We start from the raw sequence: 21,619 nt of genomic DNA on the forward strand, positions 1-21,619 counted from the left end.
TGTAAGAAAGTACACTTTTTTCCCCAGTAAGAAAGGTCCAAGTATTTTTTTTTTTTTAAATAATAGTTAAAAAACTGTTTAACAGTGTCATTCAGGATGATACTTGCAGTACAGGGGAGGGGCCTACACAGCAAATGTTCATCTGATTTGATTAGTAATCAAATGTATGCAAGTTCAGTGTTTGTGGCCAATGGGTTAGTGTTGATAAAATTTTAGAAGGGTATTGGTGGATTGTGGGCCAATAGGAGAACATGTACAAATTTAAAAAGGCCCACTTTCACACTGGTTCAGTCACTGAAGTAGAAGGTGGTAGTAAGGTCAGCAACAATGATGACTCATCTCACTTTTCTTCTTCTTCTTGTGCTGTGGGTTGGTGAGTATGTATTTCTTCAAATTTGTTACATATTTATATTAAAAACATGTTTTGGGCATGAGTCAATTACATATTTGTAATTACATAACTAATAGAATGCAGTTTCTGAGCTTCTTTGAATTTCTCTCTGTGCTGCTCAAATAGCACAGAGTGTCTTTTCAAACAGGTGTGTGCATTCAGACAGGTCTAGGCTGCATGAATAAGAATAATAATGCTGAATATGCATTTGTTTTGTTTCACTAACAAGTAACAGTTTGTCACTGCAGGTAACTCGCCTGTTTTCATCTCTTAAGAGCAAACGTGCTGCTTATTAAACAACTGTTGTAACACAGTCCCTTGATGCCGGACCCTCTGTTTCAGGTGTCTCAGTGAGCACAGCGGTGAATCTGCAAAAGAGAATTTATAATGGAAAGGTCTGTGACAAAAGTGAGCGACTCTACCATGTCAGCCTGTCAGATATATCTGATGGAAAACCCGGTCACTGTGGTGGCTCTCTGATCAGTGACCAATGGGTTCTAACTGCAGCTCACTGCAAGGAGGATCCAATGTGAGAAAAAAAACCTGTTTTCACTGAAAATGTTACCATGATATTTATATATAATTCTGCAAACCTTTAATTTGAAAACTGTGCTGTAGTTGACATGTCATTATTGACAAATGTTTTCCTATAAATTAGTGCTTTTAGGTGTTGCTTCACCTCTGTGATTATGAGCCAGCAAGTCCATGCAATTATCTATACAGATAAACAAATTATGTTAAACTTGCAGGTGAATGTTGTTATCATTCCTTACAGGTATGCAGTTCTAGGTGTGCATCCAGGTCCAGGAATCGCAGTGGAAATTCACAAAAATGACATAATTCCACATCCACATGATGACATCATGCTCCTGAAGTTACCAAAACCTGTTACTGATATTAAAGCTGTTGCTCATATTAAACATGTTGATCTTCCTACATGCAAGGATAACAACAATAACCTTAACAAAAAGCCTCAAGAGTGAGTTAAGGTTCTTTTAATCCTTTTAAATCTTAGAAGTTACATCTATGATATATGGTGAATGTTAGAAAAAATATAACTATGGTATACAGACTGAGGCAGTAAAAGGAAATTGATAATGTAATTTTTGAACCCTAAAATGAAAATTACTGAGTAAATGTGAATGGACAATACTAACCTTCAGACTCCACTTTTTCATTTATTTTGTCCTCAGTACACATGGATAGATATGGAATTACTTCACGTTTTTTTCTTTGTCTTTTTCTAGAGCGGATGAAGTTCAACTTGCAGGCCATGGTTGTCATAGAATAAATAAAGTGACAAAGGAGAAACGTATGGCCAATGTTGTTTGATTACTTTACAGTTTCACACCTTATGTTAGAATTTGACTTTAACATTTTTATTTAGAAACTGTGATGACATATGGCATTTTTTTTAACTATGAATTGAATGAATTTATGATAGTTTCCCTTGATTTCACATCTCTCAGCTTCTTTTGAAGAATACATTTTGTTTGAATACCAGTTGAAATAAGGCAAAATGTCATTCTTTAAGGATTTGATTTCATGAGTGTATCATGAAATGCTATTAACTACTTTTTTCCTTTTCCCTAGTTCCCATTTACCCAAAGGATCTTCAGTGTGCACTTATGTATGTTGTTCCCTGTAATGACATCACAATTGATAGGTGTTATTCAAAGCTGCCATATGAAGCTCCAATAGACAAAAGAGTGTGTTATGAAGAAGCTGATGTGGATACATGTGGGGTGAGTTGGAATGACTTCTAACGTTACTTTATGTCTGCTGTGTAGTATTGAGTTATGTTTTAGAATAAAATTGTAACATAAACTATATTTTTCTCTCTCAGGGTGATTCTGGTGGTGGAGTGATATATGACAAAAAGATATATGCTGTACATGTTGGTTCTGGTAAATATGCTTGTAAATTTCCAGCTGTTTCCTTGAGGGTCTGTTCTTACATTGACTGGATAAACCAGACAATTCATACAAAAAATAATGGAAAATAACTGAATGAAAATAACATTCAGAATAAACAATCATCTCTACATGAAACTTGTGTGCTGTGTGTGGTTTCTACTCTAGAACATCTACAAACTACAAAAACATAAAATAAAAACCTTGTACTAATATCTACTTCCCCACCTTCTGTCACATAAACGTAAAGTTTATTGTGGCAACAGAAGATCTGCTGAGATTGGATTCTTCACTTTGTCCTACTTCCTCCAATCACATAAAAATACAAATGAAATAAAATGTATAGTACATGATCACATATTTATATCTCATAATACGTTTAATTTAATTTCCAACTTATTTTCAGTCCTTCATTTTTATATTTCTAAGATCGAAATGAAAAGTAAACATTTCATATTGACAAAGCTCAGAAACACTATTGCTCCACCAGGTGTCGCTGTTACACAAAACTATTTCATTGTGACGCCTCTCTTGTGTAAACACTGTTTTAACAAATGTTTAATCCTGCCATAACTACTCTAATGAACAATAAACAGAGCGTTTTACACCCCATCAAAGCTCTGTAATATATTGTTTTCTGTGTATTGCTTTTTTTTATCACTTGTTATTTTTAGCCCTGAGAACATTAAAAGAAATTTAACATGAGAAAGAGCAGACATTCACTATTTGAGAATAGATTTTAGGATTTCATTATGATTCATTTTCACTATGAGGCAGTGCTTTCAAATTTCTTTTGAAGTAGTACAGAGATGTTTTATTAAATCCTAAATAAAACAATTTCTTTTAATTTGCATTAATATTTTCCTACTGAGCAGTAAAAGCACGCCGAGCTCCAAGACTTTTAACATGAAGTATCAACATGATGTTTAAATGTTGTTTAGTATTAAAATAAGAGACTAGAGTGACTTATTTTGAACACTTCAGTTTTCTCTCTTGATGCTGCTGTTTGTTTCCTCCTCCACTTGTATTTTTCTTGACGTCAGTGAATGTGCATAGCGCCCTCTGTTGTATGTTTGAGAGAACTGCACTGCATTGTCATCAAATGCAACTGTGCAGAGGTGGAACATGTGCAAAGTAAGCTCATGAAGTGAAGAAGCTTCTTGGATCAGAAGTTAAACATTATCAAGAAACTAAAAGAAGTGAAGTCACTTTCTTTCCAGGTTCTTTAGACGACCATGACGTGGATGACTGAGAACCTACAAACACAAATGAGCAGCAGTTTATTTAATGTGAACCCTACTTCAGCCAATCAGCAGTCTTCATTTGTTTCAGCATTAAACACACAACCACACCTTAGAGAGAGGTGAGAGATCCGCACACAGTCACACATGAGAAGAGCCACAAATGTAAACTAACATCACACATGATCAGTGTTGGGTAAGTTACTTTAAAAAAGTAATTAATTACTAATTACTTAGTCAATATTGTATTTAAAATACTTATCTAATTACTGTGTCAGAAAAGTAACTTAAATACTAAATATGTAATTTAACTAAATACTTCTTAAAATCCCTATTAGCCTTGAGTGGGCAAACAATAGAAATTAAACTCTTTAAATAATAAATACATTTTTTTTTAAAGACAGAGACTCTACAGTACGCAGCGGTAGCATCTCTTCTACAACGTAGCCTGCAATCGTTTTTTTAAGCTCACCTTCAGACGCTTTCTGTGCTGCTGAAGTAAAATCAGGTTTTGCCTGCTTAGCAGGAGTTGCCGCGGTGTTATCCATAGATGATGAACAAGGATCACTCAGAAGTGTTCGTCTATGCTCTGGTGTCAGGCGCTTCAGTAGATTACTCATGCTATTAACAGCAGCCAATAGTTTTTACATATTACTGTAATATTCTTGTCTGCTTGTTTCAGAAAAGTGAAGAGACGGGAATATGTCCATTTCATAAAACAGCCACTCGCTTCAGCCGAGTCCGACAGCTTCCGCTTTAGAATACGACTATGCAGCAAACTGGTGCGAAATGACGCGCAGCTGCACTACAGCGATGTTAAAGCAGCAGAGTTTACTTCTATGTTTAGAAGACAAATTATTGAAATTAAATAATGATATTCAGCGAGTTTAATTATTTTACAATGTAACGCAAGTACATTGTAAGTAACTGTAATTAATATACCTAAAAATAGTTACTCTAATTAGTTAATCTACTTTTTCAGTGGAAAAGTAATTTAATTACAGTAACTTTACTTAGTAACGCATTACAGCCAACACTGCACATGATAAACATGGATCATAACATATTTGATACTTTTTATGTGACGCATGGTACTAAACCTCTGTGACCTCTCATACTGCATGTACTGTATATACATATAATATATACCTTAAAACACACTGAAGATGGCAGAATACCATGTATTTAACAAAGGCAACACAATGTCTTGTATTATGTATTTTATTTTAAAATGCATTTTCATCTATGCATTAATGTTTCACAGCAGGATTGTGACTGAAGGGGACTCCAATACAAAACATTAAACAAATAAATAAATAAAAACCCTCAAAAGAATCAGCTGTACTGCACATTAGCTGCAAGGCAGAGTCTGCGTTTGTTATTAGGCACAAATATAAATGTGCCAAATTCTAAATGTTGCACACAGGAAATATTTCTAAACCCACAGGACATTAGGAAAGAAAATGGGGGCTTTCAACAGGCTGGCTGGGGTAAATAAATAAAGTTGAAGTCTTTAGAAGTTCAAGGAGCTTGGAAAGAAAAGCAACTGGACTTCTTTAAGTTTCTTGAAGACATTTCACGTCTCATCTGAGAAACTTCTTCAGTTCTAGACAGTGTTGGGTAAGTTACTTTAAATTAGTAAATTAGTTACATTACTAGTTACTTCTATGAAAAGTAACTCAGTTACTTGAAGTTACTCGTTACTTTCAAAGTAACTAGTTACTAGGGAAAGTAACGTTGGTTTTACTCAGAATTTGCTCATTAATGTGTTGATTTCCTAACTGGATACCAGCAAGGATGCCAGTCTTCTAGCTTGCTTACATGTTAGCACTATCCTGCCACAGTGCACTGTGTCACCTACCAACAGAAAGGAAAAAATAATGTGCATATTTCCACGAGAGAAATCCCACGCCTGGACCGCTGTCGACTGCCGCCATGATTCTAGCCTACGTCACAGCATCATGTGCGCTTTTTACGTCCAACACAGAAACTGCAGTCGTGGTGCTTTCGATTGTACTCGGAAGTCGGAAATTTTGCCTTCCAAGTAGGAAGATGTAGATGACTGCAGATGAGCCGCATACAGGGCTGGGCTGGGATAAAAATCGGCCCGGGCATTTTGACTAGAGACCGGCCCACCATTATAGGAAAAACCATAAAGCCTTTGAATGAAAATAAACGCTGTTGTGACAGTGATGTACACTGTCTTGTTGGTATATATATAACAATCTAATAAACTTAAACCTACACCATCCTCCCTATGCTGGCATTCTAAACAGGACTTAGCCGAAACCCAAAGACTGCTTGGTTGAGTTAACCTCCTGAACTATCTACAACACATGGTGGAAACCTGAAATTAAGACAGAGAAGACTAAAGGTGAGACATGATCATTACTGAATATTAAAAATAATAAATGACAGATTTAGTGATATTTTCATAAACTATTCATTTACCACATCAATAAACAGCATGACAGGGCAAAATATTTTTTTCTAACATGGCAACCTTTAAAAAGTGAAAGGAGACAGAAAGACAGGTGAGAAAGAATAAAACTTAATTGACTTTTTTGATGGAATTTTACACACAGTACTGGTACAGAATCTGGAAAATGTGGGAAAATACTGGCATCATATACAGTACTTATTTCTGAAGAAATTATGTTGGGACCCTGAAAAAAAAACACTATATACAATAGTGGATTTCTATACATTTTACATCAGATGAAAACGTTTGTTGTAAGATTCAGATAATTATTTGTTAAAAGCGAGACATTTTAAATGAGAATAAGAAAGTAAAGTACTTTTTGTTCTCCCTTTTCCCTGTTAATGCCCTACCTGGCCCCCTGGCAAAACTTTGCTAGACCCGCCCCTGCACAATTACCAGCTGTCAGCTACATAGAAAAGGATCCTGGTGTTATTTGTCTCTCAGAAACAGTTCATAACTTCCCTTCAACTCATTCATGTCACCTAAAAGGTAAACCTGTTTCTCCATCACCTGTTCAGGTCTGATGATTCAATAAGGACATCTCCTGGTTTCATCTTCATGTTTCCCTCTCGACACATATCCAAACCGATATCATGACCAGCAGCTTTTACAGCTACAGCTATTAAATCAATTCTAACAACAGCTTATCAAGCTTAAATGTGCTGCTGTTGTTTAATGCGACCTCCGCTGGTTTCTTCTTTCTGGCGCAAAGTGGGCGATAAACAAACAAGAGAGACGGGACATGCGTCAGAAATACCGATCAGCTGATCATTGATCGGTTTCATGATTGAAGTAGCAACAGGAGAGGGAGGGGAGAGAATGAGAGAAGAAGAGGCAGCTGTGCAGCAAAGACAGAATAACTCCAGCTTTGTGTCTTCTTTTCATTGTAGCTGAAGTACGGGAAAAACTCCTTTTCACCTTAATACGAAAAGCGTAATATTTTTTCTGAATACGAGACAATTCAGTTTTTTAGGGGACGGTTGGCAACTCTAATAACTAACCTTATAAATAAAAAAAAATTCAACATCAGTAACATCATAGCACCCACCCAGCAGTATAGAAACTCTGTCATGCTAGCTAGTACGTAGTACGAGTTATTGTAACTGACTGTAAAAAGTTAGCACAACGAAAATAAACTCCACCTAAACTTGGTTTATGTGACCCAGATAGACTGCAGGTCATAACTTCTTACCTGAAGTTCAGTTCACCTGACACTCGGCTGCCTCGGGTCTCTGCTCCTCCTGCCTCCCCTTTCCCTCATCCACCTGCTGGCCTCCACCACTTGCTAATGTTACCGAAACTGTGGAAGCTCTGCCATAGCCACCACCAAACAGTTGAGTTATTTTTACACATCTGCCAGCATCTGGCCAATCCACCACCTCTCACTGTTTATACCATTACGGAAAAAAAACAAACATCTGCCCATCAAAACGAAAAATCACCATCGGCCGACCGAGTCCAGCTATGGCTGCAAATGTGTTTAGTAGTAATTCGTTTTTGTAGAGGGCTAGCAAAACAACCGTTTTTGAGGGCATTGCCATATTGGAATCCCGACTTCTCTAATGAGGCTAACCAGAACGCCATTTACTCAAGTGTGACATCATTCCCAGGTCCGTGTTCCAATTTCAGAGGTAAGTCGAACGCGACACATGAAGTAACAAATAACGACCCTATCTAAATCCCAGTAACAATTAACGCGTTCCTGATTTTGGCATAATAACTAGTTACCGTGCTCGTTACCACAATAATAATGTAGTTACTGTAACGCGTTACTTAATAACGCGTTAGTCCCAACACTGGTTCTAGACCAGATTGTCATGATCTGAGTGAGTGGTGGGTGTGCCTTCAAGGCCGGCTGTGTTTTCCCAGGATCCACCTGGAGGCAGATCCCTAGACGATCTCTTTCACCTGTGTCTCATCAGCTGCAATCAAAAGGCTGCAAACCCGGTGTTGTCTTCTCTCCTTTGCCAGTCTGTCAAATACCTATGGTGATAACAGGCCACATACCTCAGGTGTTTCCTTTGGGTTAATGTGCACTTGTCTTAACTCATCTCCTTGTGTCCTGGTTTTACCACTCACCCCGACAGTAGTCTGCTGCCTCCAGCACAACACCACATCAACCGTCTAGCCTCGCTGTCTGAGTTTAGGATTCTCTTCACCTCAACTGCGTGCCCTCCTGCTCTCCAGTCAGCTCTGGAAGTTCTCAACCTCAGGATGGACAAACTCACTGCACAGCCAGCTACTCACTCGGTTTGCAACTCCCTCCCCTAGCCAGAGAGCATCCTCCCCTGCAAATAAGTAACCTCTTACTCTCAGTCATTTCCCAGACTCCCAGACTTTGTCTCCACCATTAATCCAATTTTTCCTGTGTTCTAGTGACTCTCTGCTCCAGCTCCGTGACGAGTCAGTCACCCGTGCTCCTCTCAAGACCCAGTGTTCAGTCTACCTCACCCCATTCATTTCCCACACTTTCTTAGTGCTGTAAATAGTGTGTTCAATAAAGATTTGTGAATCTGATTGCTTTTCCTGCACTGGTGTCTGCACTTGGGTCCTTTTCTCATGGTGGCCCTCGGGCCGTGTGACAAAAATGGTGGCGATTCCCAGATTTTAAGTTCTAGTAGGAATGTCGCTTAAGAGGGTTGTTGACCTACTATTGATCATGTGCTTCATCACATGAGCCAAGGTGTGAAAAATGGTGTGGGTCATTATCAACAGAGGTTCTGGATGAAACCATTATGAGACCTTGCCTCACCCTATCATGTGACCTGTTGAAGTCAATTAACAAAAGAAGTTAGTGGGTTTTAAGGTGCCTGGGTAGGATCTCGAAACTGGATAATAAGTGACAGGCTTCTTTCGCTCCTCTTTCTAACCATCTGCCTTCTCAGTCCAAAATGTGAACACTGGCATCCTTGAAAGAGTGACCTTTGTTCTATGACAAATTCTTAAAATAATCTGAAAAATGCAGAAGAAAAACACATTAATGTGTGTCATATTCTCTAAGGTTTCTAAGGCTTGAAATAGATTCTTGTTTAAAAATATTTTAGTGGAAAAGTGGTTGACAGATTTTGTGACACTGAGATATTGTATTGCTGAAAGTTTCCCCTGAAGCATAGACGAGTTTAGACTGTTTTGGGGCTCTTACATCTGTGGAGTGGTGTAGAAGAACAAGATTTATGGTGTACACACAGCTCGCAATAAATCTGCCTAATAATGAAATAATGCATAATGAAATTACCAAGTAAATGAAAAAAATAAACATTAACAATAAACAATCAGTTTACACAAACAAGAAACAAGAAACCTGCATAATATGTATTGTTGTAATAATACATCCATATAGTGTGTTTGTATTTCGACTTATCATGTTTATTATGTTGAAGATATTTTTAGGGATGTTGTGATGAAATTTGGGAGGTGCTTGAGCACTTCAAAAAAAGGTGTACACACGTACAGTTACAGCCAGAGACTTAAGTGCTGGGCCTTATTTGCTCAGGAATACAAACTTCACATCAGACATAAGGAAGGTATAGACAATAGAGTTGCTAATGCATTGTCCACAGTATAACTCGTAGCACTTTGATAAGCAGGTGTGAGTTATACTCTACATATGTCATGGTAACATTATATTTTTACAAGATACATTTTTAGACCTGAACAGCATTTTGCTCCTTATTAAACTGCACATAAAGCTTCAGCAGCAAGTGCAACTTCTATTACTCTCTGAGATGTGTGCTTGCTGGATCAGAGCTATTCAGTGTTACTTAAAGTGATCCTGCTCGGTTCTATTGTGTTTGGTTAAATTTGCATGTATGTTTGTAGAAGCATGGCAGAGGTTTTCACCAGTTGTATTAATTCCTCCTGTTTTATGACCAACCAGGCACATTAGTCATTGTATTTTCTTTGCAACCTATGACTTAGTGCGTCTTTTCTTTTTATTAACAGTAACAGTGGAACAAATAAGTTCTGTACGAGAGCTCTGCTGCTGACAAACACCATGTACACTAACTGCATGTTAGCTCCATGCTGTATACTTTTGGTGCCCATAACAACCACTGTGGATTTCTTGTTGTCCCTGCTAGCATATGTTGGAGCTTAAACTAATAACGCTCATTCAGTCGTTTCATTTTATGTTGATACACAGCTGGACTTCAAATGGAACAGTCTCTGAAAAATGTTGACACCTCACATTGGTGAACCATCGTCCTCTCAAAGTTCTCATAGTTTGGTTTCATGGGAGCCTAAGTCAGCCTCTGATTGTTGCTGTTTGGTGTTAGTGAAAACACAAGGCTGAAGATTTTAACAAACTCCTTTAACAAATTTCCTGATGTATTTATTTTCCTCTGGATATCTTCAGACATCAGCTCCTCTTTACTGTTCTGACATTCTTTTAGTGGTAAATTAGACATCTGTCCATTTTATGTAAATGACCTCTGAATAACTACAGAATATTTCCTCTTTCTAAAAACGTCTTCTTACTTCTGTGTAATGTGTCTGTATTTTAGTTCTTGGTATTCTTTCTCCCCTGATATCACCTTCTTCAATCTGCAAGTCAAACAGCACATGTTCTCAAGCTCACTGCAAACAAAATGGCCCAGAGCAGATTCAATGCCAAGCTTCTGCAATAGCAATAGCTTTACAGCATACGGATCACATGCTGAACCTGGTGATCTATACTAGTGTCCACTCTGGTTTAGTTATAAAATGGCTGTGGAAGTTATCAATACAATTGGTGAACTTACTGACAACCTTTTATTGCATTTCTCATTATTTGTTGGCATGTGTAAATATTTGAGTACATTTGGGTGATGACTCAGCAAAACCTTCTGCAATGAGAACAAACATCTGCTCAATGCCAACTTCTTCTGTGAGAGTGACTCTTTGTTCTTTGTTCTTCTTTTTCTTCATGTGAAATCTGTTTGTTCGATCTGCAAGTCAGGATGACGAGTCAAAACAGCACATTCTCTGTAAATCATCTTCATTGAAATAAAACAAAGGTTATTGTGATTCACTGTGACACAGAAATACCTTGTTACTCATTAGGAGCAGCGGCAAAAAACAGCGTGAACGACCATTTTAGCTAACGGTAACAGTGCTTGCTAACTAGCTAGTGATTCACGTGAGGGATTCTGGTGGTCAGGGAGAAATGCAATCGCATAGCAGGATGCTATACACGGGACAAACTTCAGTCAGGAGAACAACTGAGATTATTCATCCACAATACGAGGTTAGTTATTAATATACTGCAACAACAGGGGAATAGAACAGCTGCAAGAGAATTCAACATTAATGAATCACTGTTACGGCAGTGTAGGAAGCGCAGTTTTTGGTTTTAACCATATTTCAAAAGTGCTTCGTCTCTTTGCTATGACTGTCACCCGGCATAATTTGCAGATGATAATGGTTTTAGCCACTGCGATGCTTTCGACCAAAACAGGCACCGCTTGATGACATCATCAACATGCGCTATCGCAATAGAGCGGTATAGCCAAAATCTCTATCGTATATCGTTTATATCGCCCACCCCTAGTTCTAGGGCATGAGGTGAAACGTTTTTAAGCAGCTTAAAGAAGTCCAGACGCTTTTCTTTCCGAGCTCTTTAGACTTTTAATATATTAAGTAAATGAAAGTATTCAGAATACGTTACTCACATTGAGTAACTTAATGGAATACGTTACTCACATAACCTAATGGAATACGTTACAAACTACATTTTGGGGCATGTATTCTGTCATTTGTAGTGGAATACATTTTAAAGGTAACTTTCCCAACACTGACTGAGTGATTACTGACACTTGCTGACTTTTTATAGTCGCTCTATAGATGCTGTCCATTTAAATCATCTCACTTGTAAACACTACCGTATCCACCGGAGATCAGTGAGAAAGGATTCTGGAGTCTTCCCATCCTCCTGTTAGTGATCCTCCATCTGAATGGATGATAACAACCTTCTGAACTGACTAGCAGGTGTAGAAGGCCCTTACATTTGGAGTTGGGCCACAGCTCTGCACAGTGGCTGCCAAATGGTCGTCTTCTATTGTGAAATTCAGCACAGCAGAGAAGAAATAGCACATTATGACACAGTATGATGGAAAGGCAAATAAGAAAAGTGTGTAAATTAATGGATTCAACTCATGTTTTACTTTGCATTTTGACAGCATGACTGCTCTTTCCTTCCATCAAGTACATTTTTCCATTTCTAGAATCCCTAGAAGCTAGAAACACAAAACAAGGTTACATCCACACGTACACGGGTATTTTTGAAAACTGAGATTTTCCGTTTTCGTTTTTTTTAAAAATCCCGTCCACACATAGAAGCCAAAAACGAAGGAAAACGCTGCTAGGAACATGCCAAAGCAGCAGATGGCGCTATATTCCTATCCGTGTAGAAATGTTGGCCAATCAGAAGTCAGCCTGGGTGGGCAAGCGTAAACAAAGATGGCGCATAGAAGCAGAACTGAGTCCTATGTGTGGAGGGACAGTAACTGTGTAAGAGAGTAAAATTAACAGTAATGGTATTTTGTGTAAGTCCGCCATTGTAGAAATTCATTTCACCGAAACAATAACGTGGCGCACAGTGTGACATCAAAAAATGCGCACACCTTTGACGCTGCGTTTTCTCCGTTTTTCTCGTCCACACATAAACGCAAAAACTGAGTTTTCAAAAATATCCACCCTGGCTGGAGTTTTTAAAAATCTCTGTTTTCAGTGACCGAAAACGCCATTTACGTGTGGACAAAAGGTGCAAACGCATTGAAAAATCTGCGTTTTCAAAAATACCCAGGTACGTGTGGACGTAACCCAAGACACTACTGTTATTATTAAATAGTTTCAATTTGTTTCTTAGTTTATTTGTGATTTAAATTGTCACCTTTCATCTTTATGCTTAGTTTGTTCTGGTTACTTTGAATTTTGTAGCTTCGGGCTTATTTCTGAGTTTATTTTCCTCCATTGTCCTGCATTCTGTGTCACGTCTATGTTTCTGTTCTTGCACACCAAGTTGCTTATTGTGTTAGTCTGTTGTCTCTTGTGGTTTTTATTTTGTTTTACGTCGCTTGTCTCGTTTTCTTATTTAGGTTCAGCTGTCCTCCCAGGTGTCTCCTGTTTGTCCTGAGCTTCTTGTGTATTTACTCCTTCAGTTTGTCTTAATTGGTTGCTGTGTCCTCCCTCTCTGTATTGTTTCCTTCCTCAATGTTTCCCTGGTTTTGCTAGTATCCAGTTTCCCTCCTGCTGCCCTGTCACTGTGTTTTTGTATTTTTTGCTACTGCATTGAGTTCATCCTTTGTCTCCTGAGTTCTGCATTTGGGTCCATATTTTAAATATATTTTAAAAAAAACAAACTCTGTAGGTGCTCACACGCCACTGCATGCTCATGCATGTGTGAGAAAGAAAGAGAAAGAGAGAAATACTGCTACAAGCTAGTTGTGATAAATGGTATTTTAAATTTTCTCCAGGTAATGAACCATTAAATCTCCTCTTGCACCATCTGAATCTCTTTGGAATCACATCACATAGTATGCATATTTTAATTTATACAGCCAAATATCACAAATCCGACCTTAAGGTCTTTGCCACCTGGACACATCACCAACCGCTCTGAAGAAGCTTAGAGTGGATTTGGAAATAGACACCTGAGGTGAAAGAATTCAATTGATTAAAGTTGTGCTATTATTAAAAAGGTAACAATATCAAGATATGATCCAGGAGAATATGAAACAACTTCTTAGGTTATGTACTTATTGATTTTCAATAATTAACAATGAATATTTTTATTTTACAACCATGCAAACATGACTGATTAACCTGCATGGGTAAAAACTGAATATTGAGTATTAACAACCAAGAGTGCAATAAGTGACCACTGAAAGAGGCCCACACAAAAAGTTTTAAGGCTGTAAGATGTATGTCTTATGATGTATGTATGTCACAGAACAATGAACTTCATTTTGAGCTTACTCATAATCAAATAGCATTTCATATAAGGCAGGAAAACAGCCTCAAGGTTTTGTACTGAGTGAATGCGACATTGTGGATTAGTTTCTGTCAAACATCGGTGTTCAATGTTGTCACTTATGGAAGTGCAATAACAATATGTACAAGACAAATACAATAAAATAAATTGTTATATCAAGTGAGCCAATATCACACTAACTGAACAACTGATGTTTCATGCTTTTTTTATACTGCTTTTATAAAAAGTTTGAGACAGACCCTAATGAGCTACTGAAGCAAATAAATAACTGTCACTGAGCTTTGCATCTATATCACTGAAAAAGGCAAAGAGTTTGTGGAACAGAACAATTTGGACTGCGAATGTAGTTGCTGCACATGAGCAAACATTCAAAAGCCCAACTTAGTAATAATTCTATGAAAAGATAACTTCTGTTTGCACTGCAGTGTCATTTCCTGCAGTATGTGGATGACAGAGACTACAGTAACACTTTTCTTTTTAATAGGATGAGACGTTTAACTTTAGCATGAAGACCGTCCCAACCAATGGCATTTTATTGATAAAACTGGGCTGTGTGATTGGTGGATCTATTCTCACCAACACAGTCAGAAGAGGTTTAAAAAGTGTCCCAGCACAGCATTCACTGCAAGCTGAATGACAGCAATGGCTCACCTGAAGTTCCTCCTGCTCCTCCTGTGGGTTGGTGAGTGAACTACTGCACTCGTTTCTTCTGCTTTTATTTTTAAACTTTGTGTATTTGAACCATACCTTAGGTTATGACATATCTGTGTTTATAAAGACTTGTTTAACTTGGCTTGATTAAGTCGTGCTTTTTTATTTCTAATTCTTTGTCTCTCCATTACATTAATTTTTGTAAATTTTTCAGAATGTCTCATTAAGTGTGAATTTTGTCAGTACATTTTTCTAGCCATGTTGCTGGTTACAACCATAATAGCTGGCTCCTGGCTGATAGAATACGTTATTCGGATGGTAAGCCAACCATTTGTAAGTATATTACTCTTCTCTCAGGTTTCACAGTGTGCACAGAGGTGGATTTGCACAAGAGAATCTTTCACGACCATAGGTGTGAGAAAAATGATCATCTGTATTACGTTATAATTCGGACCAATGGAACACATTACCATCATCTATGTGGCGGCTCTCTGATCCACAGCGAGTGGGTTCTAACTGCAGCTCACTGTTGGATAAATTTAACTGGATGGTGAGAAATGATTGTTTCACTTTAAAAACAAACAAAAAAAATACCCCAACAAAAAACAGTCCAAAGACAAAAATCATTACTGGTATTTTGTTCTTTTACCATTTCCATTGTTTAGGAATGTGTCTGCATATGTAGGAATTCATCCAGGTCCAGGAAGAATGGCGACAATTACTGATCACAAAATCTTTGAGGACCAAACAGGAAAACATGACATCATGCTTCTGAAAATCGACCCACCAGAGAATATGATTAAGCCTGTTGACTTACCTCAATGTAAACGTCGCAAAAAGTGAGTTTTGAGTAACCTTTTGAGTGTAAAGTTTGAATTCTGGAAGTTCTTAATATGTTGACATAATATGCATTTTTCTTGTTTAGTTGGTTGGTTTTTTAAACATCCAGGAAGAGCAAAAAAATGTAGCAACATCTGTAGTCTATGAAAAAAATGACATCATGCTTTTGAAGTTACAAACCCCCATTAGTGACTGCAACGCTTCTTTATTAACAATAATGTAACTAAGACTTCAATATTGACCAAAAGGTTCTGGTTTTGATTTTAGGTACCTGCTTAGGAGGTACATCCATGATCTATAATAACTGACAATAAAACATGAGCATGAGGAAATGTAATGTTTTAATAAAATGTTTGAATCTGCAAAGTTAGATTAGCTGACTTAGAGTGAACTGGAAAAACTCAACCTGCAGACTCCGTTCAGATGACCTCTTCATTTATTTTTAGCTCACAAGACATGGTTATGAAATTCTTATTTTTTTTAATTTGTAGGATGGATGTCATTCAGATTGCAGGCTTTGGTGGTTATACAGTCAATGCAACCTACCACAAACGTAAGACCAGTATTGTTTTGATTATTTCACAATTTTCTAGTTTATATAATATTTTAATTTTTCTTGTGTGCCTGTTATAGTTACATTTTCATTTTATTTGAAAACTGTGATGACATAAAGTATTAATTTCATTTTATGTTGGATATACTGTCAATTTCCCTCCTTTTTAAATGCTGCTCAGCTTATTTTAAAGAACACATTTTGTTCCAGAAATGAGGCAAAGCATGTTTCTTTTCAATGTCTGATTTCCGTGCATGAAACACAGGGTAGCATTTGTTATTTTCCTTTTTTCTGTAGTCCCTGGTACACCGCCTCATCTCCAGTGTGCAAAGATGCATGTTGTTGAGTGTGGGCTTAACCTCCATCCATGTGATTCAACATTCTTATGGCCAAATGGAAACACGATGTGTTATAAAGAACCTCGAGTGGACATATGTAAGGTGAGTTGCCATGCTGCCAACATTTTATCTGTATCATAGATGTTTTAGTACAAACAATTTATGTTTTCTCTCTCAGGGTGATTCTGGTGGTGGAGTGATAGCCAAAAACAAAAAGATTCATGGTGTGCTTGTTGGTAGTTGTGCACGTGCCTGTACCAGACCAGCTATTTCTCTGAAGGTCTGCTCATACATTCATTGGATAAAGCCGATCATTACATCAAATAATGGAAAATAATAAAATGAAAATAACATTCAAAATAAACAGTCCGCTCTGCAAGAAACTGCTTCGGTGTGAAGTGTTTCTACATGTGAACTTTTGATTGTTAAAATATAAATATGTCATGTGTGTTTTCAATGTAGTTTCAGGCATCAAGTAGATCATTCAGTTGTTCAGAAACTGTGATGTTTGCATTGAGGTTGTTGGGTCATTTTTGCCAGATGATATTAAGTACAATTACTACAGTACAGCATTTAAGTACAAATGTGAGGAATTTGTACTTTACATTGGTCTTTCCATCACATTTGTGGCTTCTTCTCCGCTGCTTCTAAGTTGAAATTGGTACATTTAACTTCACTACAAATATCTGACATCTTTAGTTACTTGTTATTTTACAGATGAAGATTTGTGCTCATGAAACACATGAAATATAATTTTGTTTCTGTAATTGATTAATCAATTATTTGACTTGCATAAATTTAGCAACTATTATTGTATATTAAATCTTTAAAAGTACTTACTGTTGATATAAATCATAAATGTGTGAGAAGCACTCAATCAGGGGCGACTCCAGCATCAAACCTTTAGGAGGGCTCAGCTCAGTCATGCTTATGGTGCCTTGTAATTAATACAATGTCATATGCTGTTTGCAAATGTAGTCAACCCTTTTCACATTTGCAAACCTCAGTTCAGTTGGATACACATGGATGACCTACAGCAGTGTCTAAGAATAACAGATTTTAATATAATACATCAGCTTTACGGTGGTCACTTTAGTTTAAAACCTGATGCAATGGCACAGTCATGTTGACCAGTACATTTCAAAAGCAGTTATGAAAAAGCAGATCAGAGGAGAAACCTGCACGGCATTGTTTCAGTCTCTTAACCACATAGAGGCCAGTCCACCAAATCATCAAGTATTTAAAGTACCATTTTACAATACAGACAGTTAAAAATCCCCCTGCGACTCCACAAATCTGCACAAGAAGCAAACTGGTAATAGAGCTGATTTTAAATGACAGCTTTTGAATTCATACAAACCCAAACACTTTGTTGTGCAGACTCAGCACAGAGACTCGTGTACTCCAATTCAGAGAGTGGAGAACAGATTTGTTGTCTGTCACATCAGTATAGTGGCATTCATCCTGTTCAAGTTTACAGTGATGTGAATGCTGCTAAATGATATTATTCACATTATTATTCACATTAATAGCAGAGTGCTACTGAAAAGCACACAACGCATCCATTTAATGCATGTAGATTTTGTGAAAAATCCACCTGATCTCTGTTAGTTCCAGTCTCTCTGTCTGCGCTTCCTCTTTGTACTGACACTCACACACAAACATTTTATATTCAACAAAAAAAATAACAAAAAAAATATGTATATATTCTTGTAATAATTATTTTAAGAGCATCGTCTGGTAAGAGCATAGCACACTGCTTAGTTATGAGCGATCATCATAGATGAATGTGGGCAAAACAGAAGTGACATATATGTAGCCAGGTGGAAGGTCTTTATTATCGGACATGTCCCCGACTTTGACTTCATGTCCACTCTTACCTGTTTCTTATATGTGCTGTGTTCCTCCATCTTTCTCTCTCTCTGTCGTCCCCTCTCAGTCTTTGTGCAGTCACCCAAAGGTTAATTATAAAAGTATATCAGAGTTTACAACCGAATAAAAGGCATAAACTGGACCATATCAATTTGCTGCCGTTGGCGAGGGCGTCGCTTGGATCTTGAAGCATACAGGGCTTACAACAGCCCTGAAATCTTTTGAATTGTCACTCAATAACAGCACCTTTTAAAGTTATTTGTTTTTATTTATTTAAACGTATAGTAAAATTAATATAAAGTGGTAAATGTTATGCACTACCTAAAGTGTGAAGTCACAGAATGATACTATTTAGTGCAGTTTTTAATCATTACCAGTCTTCATCTTAGAGCTTGTGCTCTTATTGTGCCATGATGTCTCCTTTTAAACTGTGTGGATGTTCACCTCTTCTTCATCCTTCCTGTTCCTTTCACCAAACTGCTCACTCTTGTTCTCCTCTGATCTCACTTCCTGTTCTGGTTATAAGAAGAATGCAGTCAGCATGTGTCAAAGACACTCCCTTCAAATATATGATTTTTGATATGATGATTAGATATTTAACATTTTATTTATCAACTGTTTTATGCACTAAATCAATCAATTATTAAACAAATATCATATTGTAGAAAAGCAGTTTTATGCCACAAGCGCTAAATGGTCACTTCACTGTATTTATTTCCCACAAACTACTATACCTAGGATCTTCATGTTTCCACTATATTTCATTAATCTGCAGCGACTGTAGAACATAAAGTATATTAACCTCTATTGTTTTCTTTATGACTTGGCCTGAATACACACACATACACATCTTTGAATAGCACAACAAATGAGGTAATTTCCCATGTGTTTTAATTAGGTTTTAGTGATTTATGTGTTTTATGTATGTGTGTATTTTGGTCTTTAGTTTAGTCTGTGATCTGAATGCCAAATTTAACCAACTTGAAAGCAAAGGTTATAGCTGGGATATTCCACACGTTTGAAAGACTCATTGTGTAACTCAGATGTTTATGAGCTTTGATCACTCCAGCATAATAATTATCATGTAACTGCAAGAAGACTTAATGAAACTGAAACAATGCACCCTAACACAGGCATTTGAACTGTGCGCTAATGAGTACATGAAGTGTACCTCTACAGCTGAAAAGAGTTTGCCTCTATAATTTCTGGATCTACTGATTTGTTTCTGATGTAGCACTTCTTTTATTTAGCCTGTATTTGTATAGCGCTTTACACAACCAGTCATCCACCCATTCACACACTGGTGATGGCAGCTACATTGTAGCCACAGCCACCCTGGGGTGCACTGACAGAGGCGAGGCTGCCGGACACTGGCGCCACCAGTAGGCAACGGGTGAAGTATCTTCCCCAATGACACAACCACCGAGACTGTACAAGCCGGGGCTCAAACTGGCAACCTTCCGGTTACAAGGCGAACTCCCAACTCTTGAGCCACGATCGCCCCATTATGAACAGAAAGATGATGAAATCCTGTTTATTTGAGAAAGTGTCCTTAAACTATTTTTCCTCCTTCTTACTGAGTTTCCAAGCTACCTCTTTGTTAAGTGAATAAACTATTTGAAGAAGAAAGATATCATGGCATTCATGATGATACAGTGTGTGTGTGTGTGTGTGTGTGTGTGTGCGCACGCTCAGCAGAGGGGAGGTCAAGACAGGAGCTCGCTGATTTGACCTGGTACATCAAGTTTGGATTTCCCCAGTTGTTAGTAAACAAAAAAGATTTGAACTCAAAAGATTTTGAGTTCATGCACACTGGAAAAAAAATTCTCTTTATCACAATCATTTGTTTAGAAATATGGCTATTTTACTGATCTATGGTTATTATTAAAGAGGAAGGAAAGAAGAAGAGGAAGCCTGAGCCCAGGTTCTGTCCATTTTCATAACAAGTGACAGCACAGACATCTGAGATGTGATGTGAAGCATCAGCAGGTAAAGTTTTGTTAAAGTGTCACTTCAATAATGCTGCTGGGAGAAAGAAGTGTTGACACATACTAGTTTTGAATAAAAAGCACAAAAAACACAAACACTCTAATACTGGGTGTTGCTTTTAAGCTTAAAGAATATAATAAGTTCTAAGACTATTCAGTTTACTTCTTACTGTCCATGTTGTGTTGTGGTATTTACTTTATCATGAATGTTTGCTACTTTGTTCTAGCGACTGTAAAAAAAAATTGTATTCATGAAATAAACTAGACTTTCACAGTCTGCATCTTCCACAATTTTTATGCTTTTGTTCACTCAAAATTTAACACAAACCCACAGACAACCAGAGTTAACTAACTATGTGAAGCAATCACAGACACTGTAATGGCTGATTTTTCTAATAAACACAATCAGGTTAACATTAAGGTTTAACATTGAAGGAGATTTGTTCCATAGTCACAGTTATACTTGTATTTCCTTTACTTACATCCAACACTACTATGTCCTATTTCAATCCAGGTGCTGGCAGTTTATCCTTTGTTGTTTGGACAAATAAGCTTAAAGCTAAACCTTCATGTTTCTGATGGGAAATTTTGTTAAACCATTGCTCAACTTATGTCTGCACAGAGCAGATAATTATGATGTACTTGTAAAAAGACTTGATAAACAGGTCACAGCTGAATCAAGAGGTAATAAAAATAAGACCACGCAGTCTCAGCACACATCGCACACATTTGAAAGACTCATTGTGTAACTCAGGATGTGACCCCTTATAAAGGAGACAGAGAAGTTCTGTTGTTCAGTCAAGTAAAACCTGGTGAAAGCGCAATTCTAAGACTCTGGTCGTTGCTTAAGTGTATAGATAAAAAATCTTTTTTTCATACATTCTTTTCTTACTAAATTAGTATAATCGCCCTAGTATTGTATAATCCCTAGAAATGTGTTTCCAGAGTCCCAGGTTTAGTGACTTCCTGTCCACCATCACATTAGCTGAGTAGTTGTCAAATTTGAGGGGAGCAGAGAAGATCAGACACCAGTCAGCAGGTCAGAGGCCATCTCTCATTTCACAAATCAATCACTTGATTTATAAATGGAACAAACACCCCATCAGACCAGGTAATGACCCATTATGAGACAACAGCCGTCTGAGAGGAGATGTTCTGTATCACAAAACATGGGAAACAAACAAACTCTAGGCATTCTGAAATATATAAAGCTCAAAGTTGTTTTTATTAGTCATTTAAAAAGAGCTCTAGAAAAAGTGTCCAGGAAGAGATTCTACTATTTATGCAGCACTGCCCCCGTGTGGCCACAAAGACACACAACAGCTTCATTTCTCAGCCTGTTGCCTTCTTTTTCCTTCATGATGTAAACAGTGAATGAACT

General features: G+C 37.4%; 2 protein-coding genes across 2 annotated transcripts; both read left to right on the forward strand.

Moving 5' to 3' along the window:
• Positions 1-312: 312 nt before the first annotated feature.
• Positions 313-2,396, forward strand: LOC148102434 (putative trypsin-6). The gene is made up of 6 exons (XM_087842464.1): positions 313-373; positions 734-920; positions 1,167-1,370; positions 1,639-1,703; positions 1,985-2,136; positions 2,238-2,396. The coding sequence occupies exons 1-6, from the start codon at positions 328-330 to the stop codon at positions 2,394-2,396; spliced, it is 813 nt and encodes a 270-aa protein (XP_087698590.1). The 5' UTR covers positions 313-327.
• A 12,233-nt stretch (positions 2,397-14,629) lies between these two features.
• LOC148102435 (serine protease 1-like) lies at positions 14,630-16,715 on the forward strand. The gene is made up of 6 exons (XM_087842465.1): positions 14,630-14,678; positions 15,005-15,197; positions 15,313-15,486; positions 15,979-16,040; positions 16,338-16,480; positions 16,557-16,715. Exons 1-6 carry the CDS (start codon positions 14,630-14,632, stop codon positions 16,713-16,715), a joined length of 780 nt encoding a protein of 259 aa, XP_087698591.1.
• The last annotated feature ends 4,904 nt before the right edge of the window (positions 16,716-21,619 follow it).

Source organism: Neolamprologus brichardi, chromosome 6 (assembly GCF_056152115.1).
Source record: "Neolamprologus brichardi isolate AB-2024 chromosome 6, ASM5615211v1, whole genome shotgun sequence".
Lineage (NCBI taxonomy): Eukaryota > Metazoa > Chordata > Actinopteri > Cichliformes > Cichlidae > Neolamprologus > Neolamprologus brichardi.

Excerpts from the sequence above, each read along its gene's own strand:
- LOC148102434 (XM_087842464.1), top strand. The coding sequence starts at position 328 with ATGATGACTCATCTCACTTTTCTTCTTCTTCTTGTGCTGTGGGTTG. Across the intron at positions 1,371-1,638 it reads CTTAACAAAAAGCCTCAAGA|AGCGGATGAAGTTCAACTTG; the intron begins GTGAGTTAAGGT and ends GTCTTTTTCTAG. Across the intron at positions 2,137-2,237 it reads CTGATGTGGATACATGTGGG|GGTGATTCTGGTGGTGGAGT; the intron begins GTGAGTTGGAAT and ends TTTCTCTCTCAG.
- LOC148102435 (XM_087842465.1), top strand. The coding sequence starts at position 14,630 with ATGACAGCAATGGCTCACCTGAAGTTCCTCCTGCTCCTCCTGTGGGTT. Across the intron at positions 15,487-15,978 it reads CAATGTAAACGTCGCAAAAA|GATGGATGTCATTCAGATTG; the intron begins GTGAGTTTTGAG and ends TTTAATTTGTAG. Across the intron at positions 16,041-16,337 it reads CAATGCAACCTACCACAAAC|TCCCTGGTACACCGCCTCAT; the intron begins GTAAGACCAGTA and ends TTTTTTCTGTAG.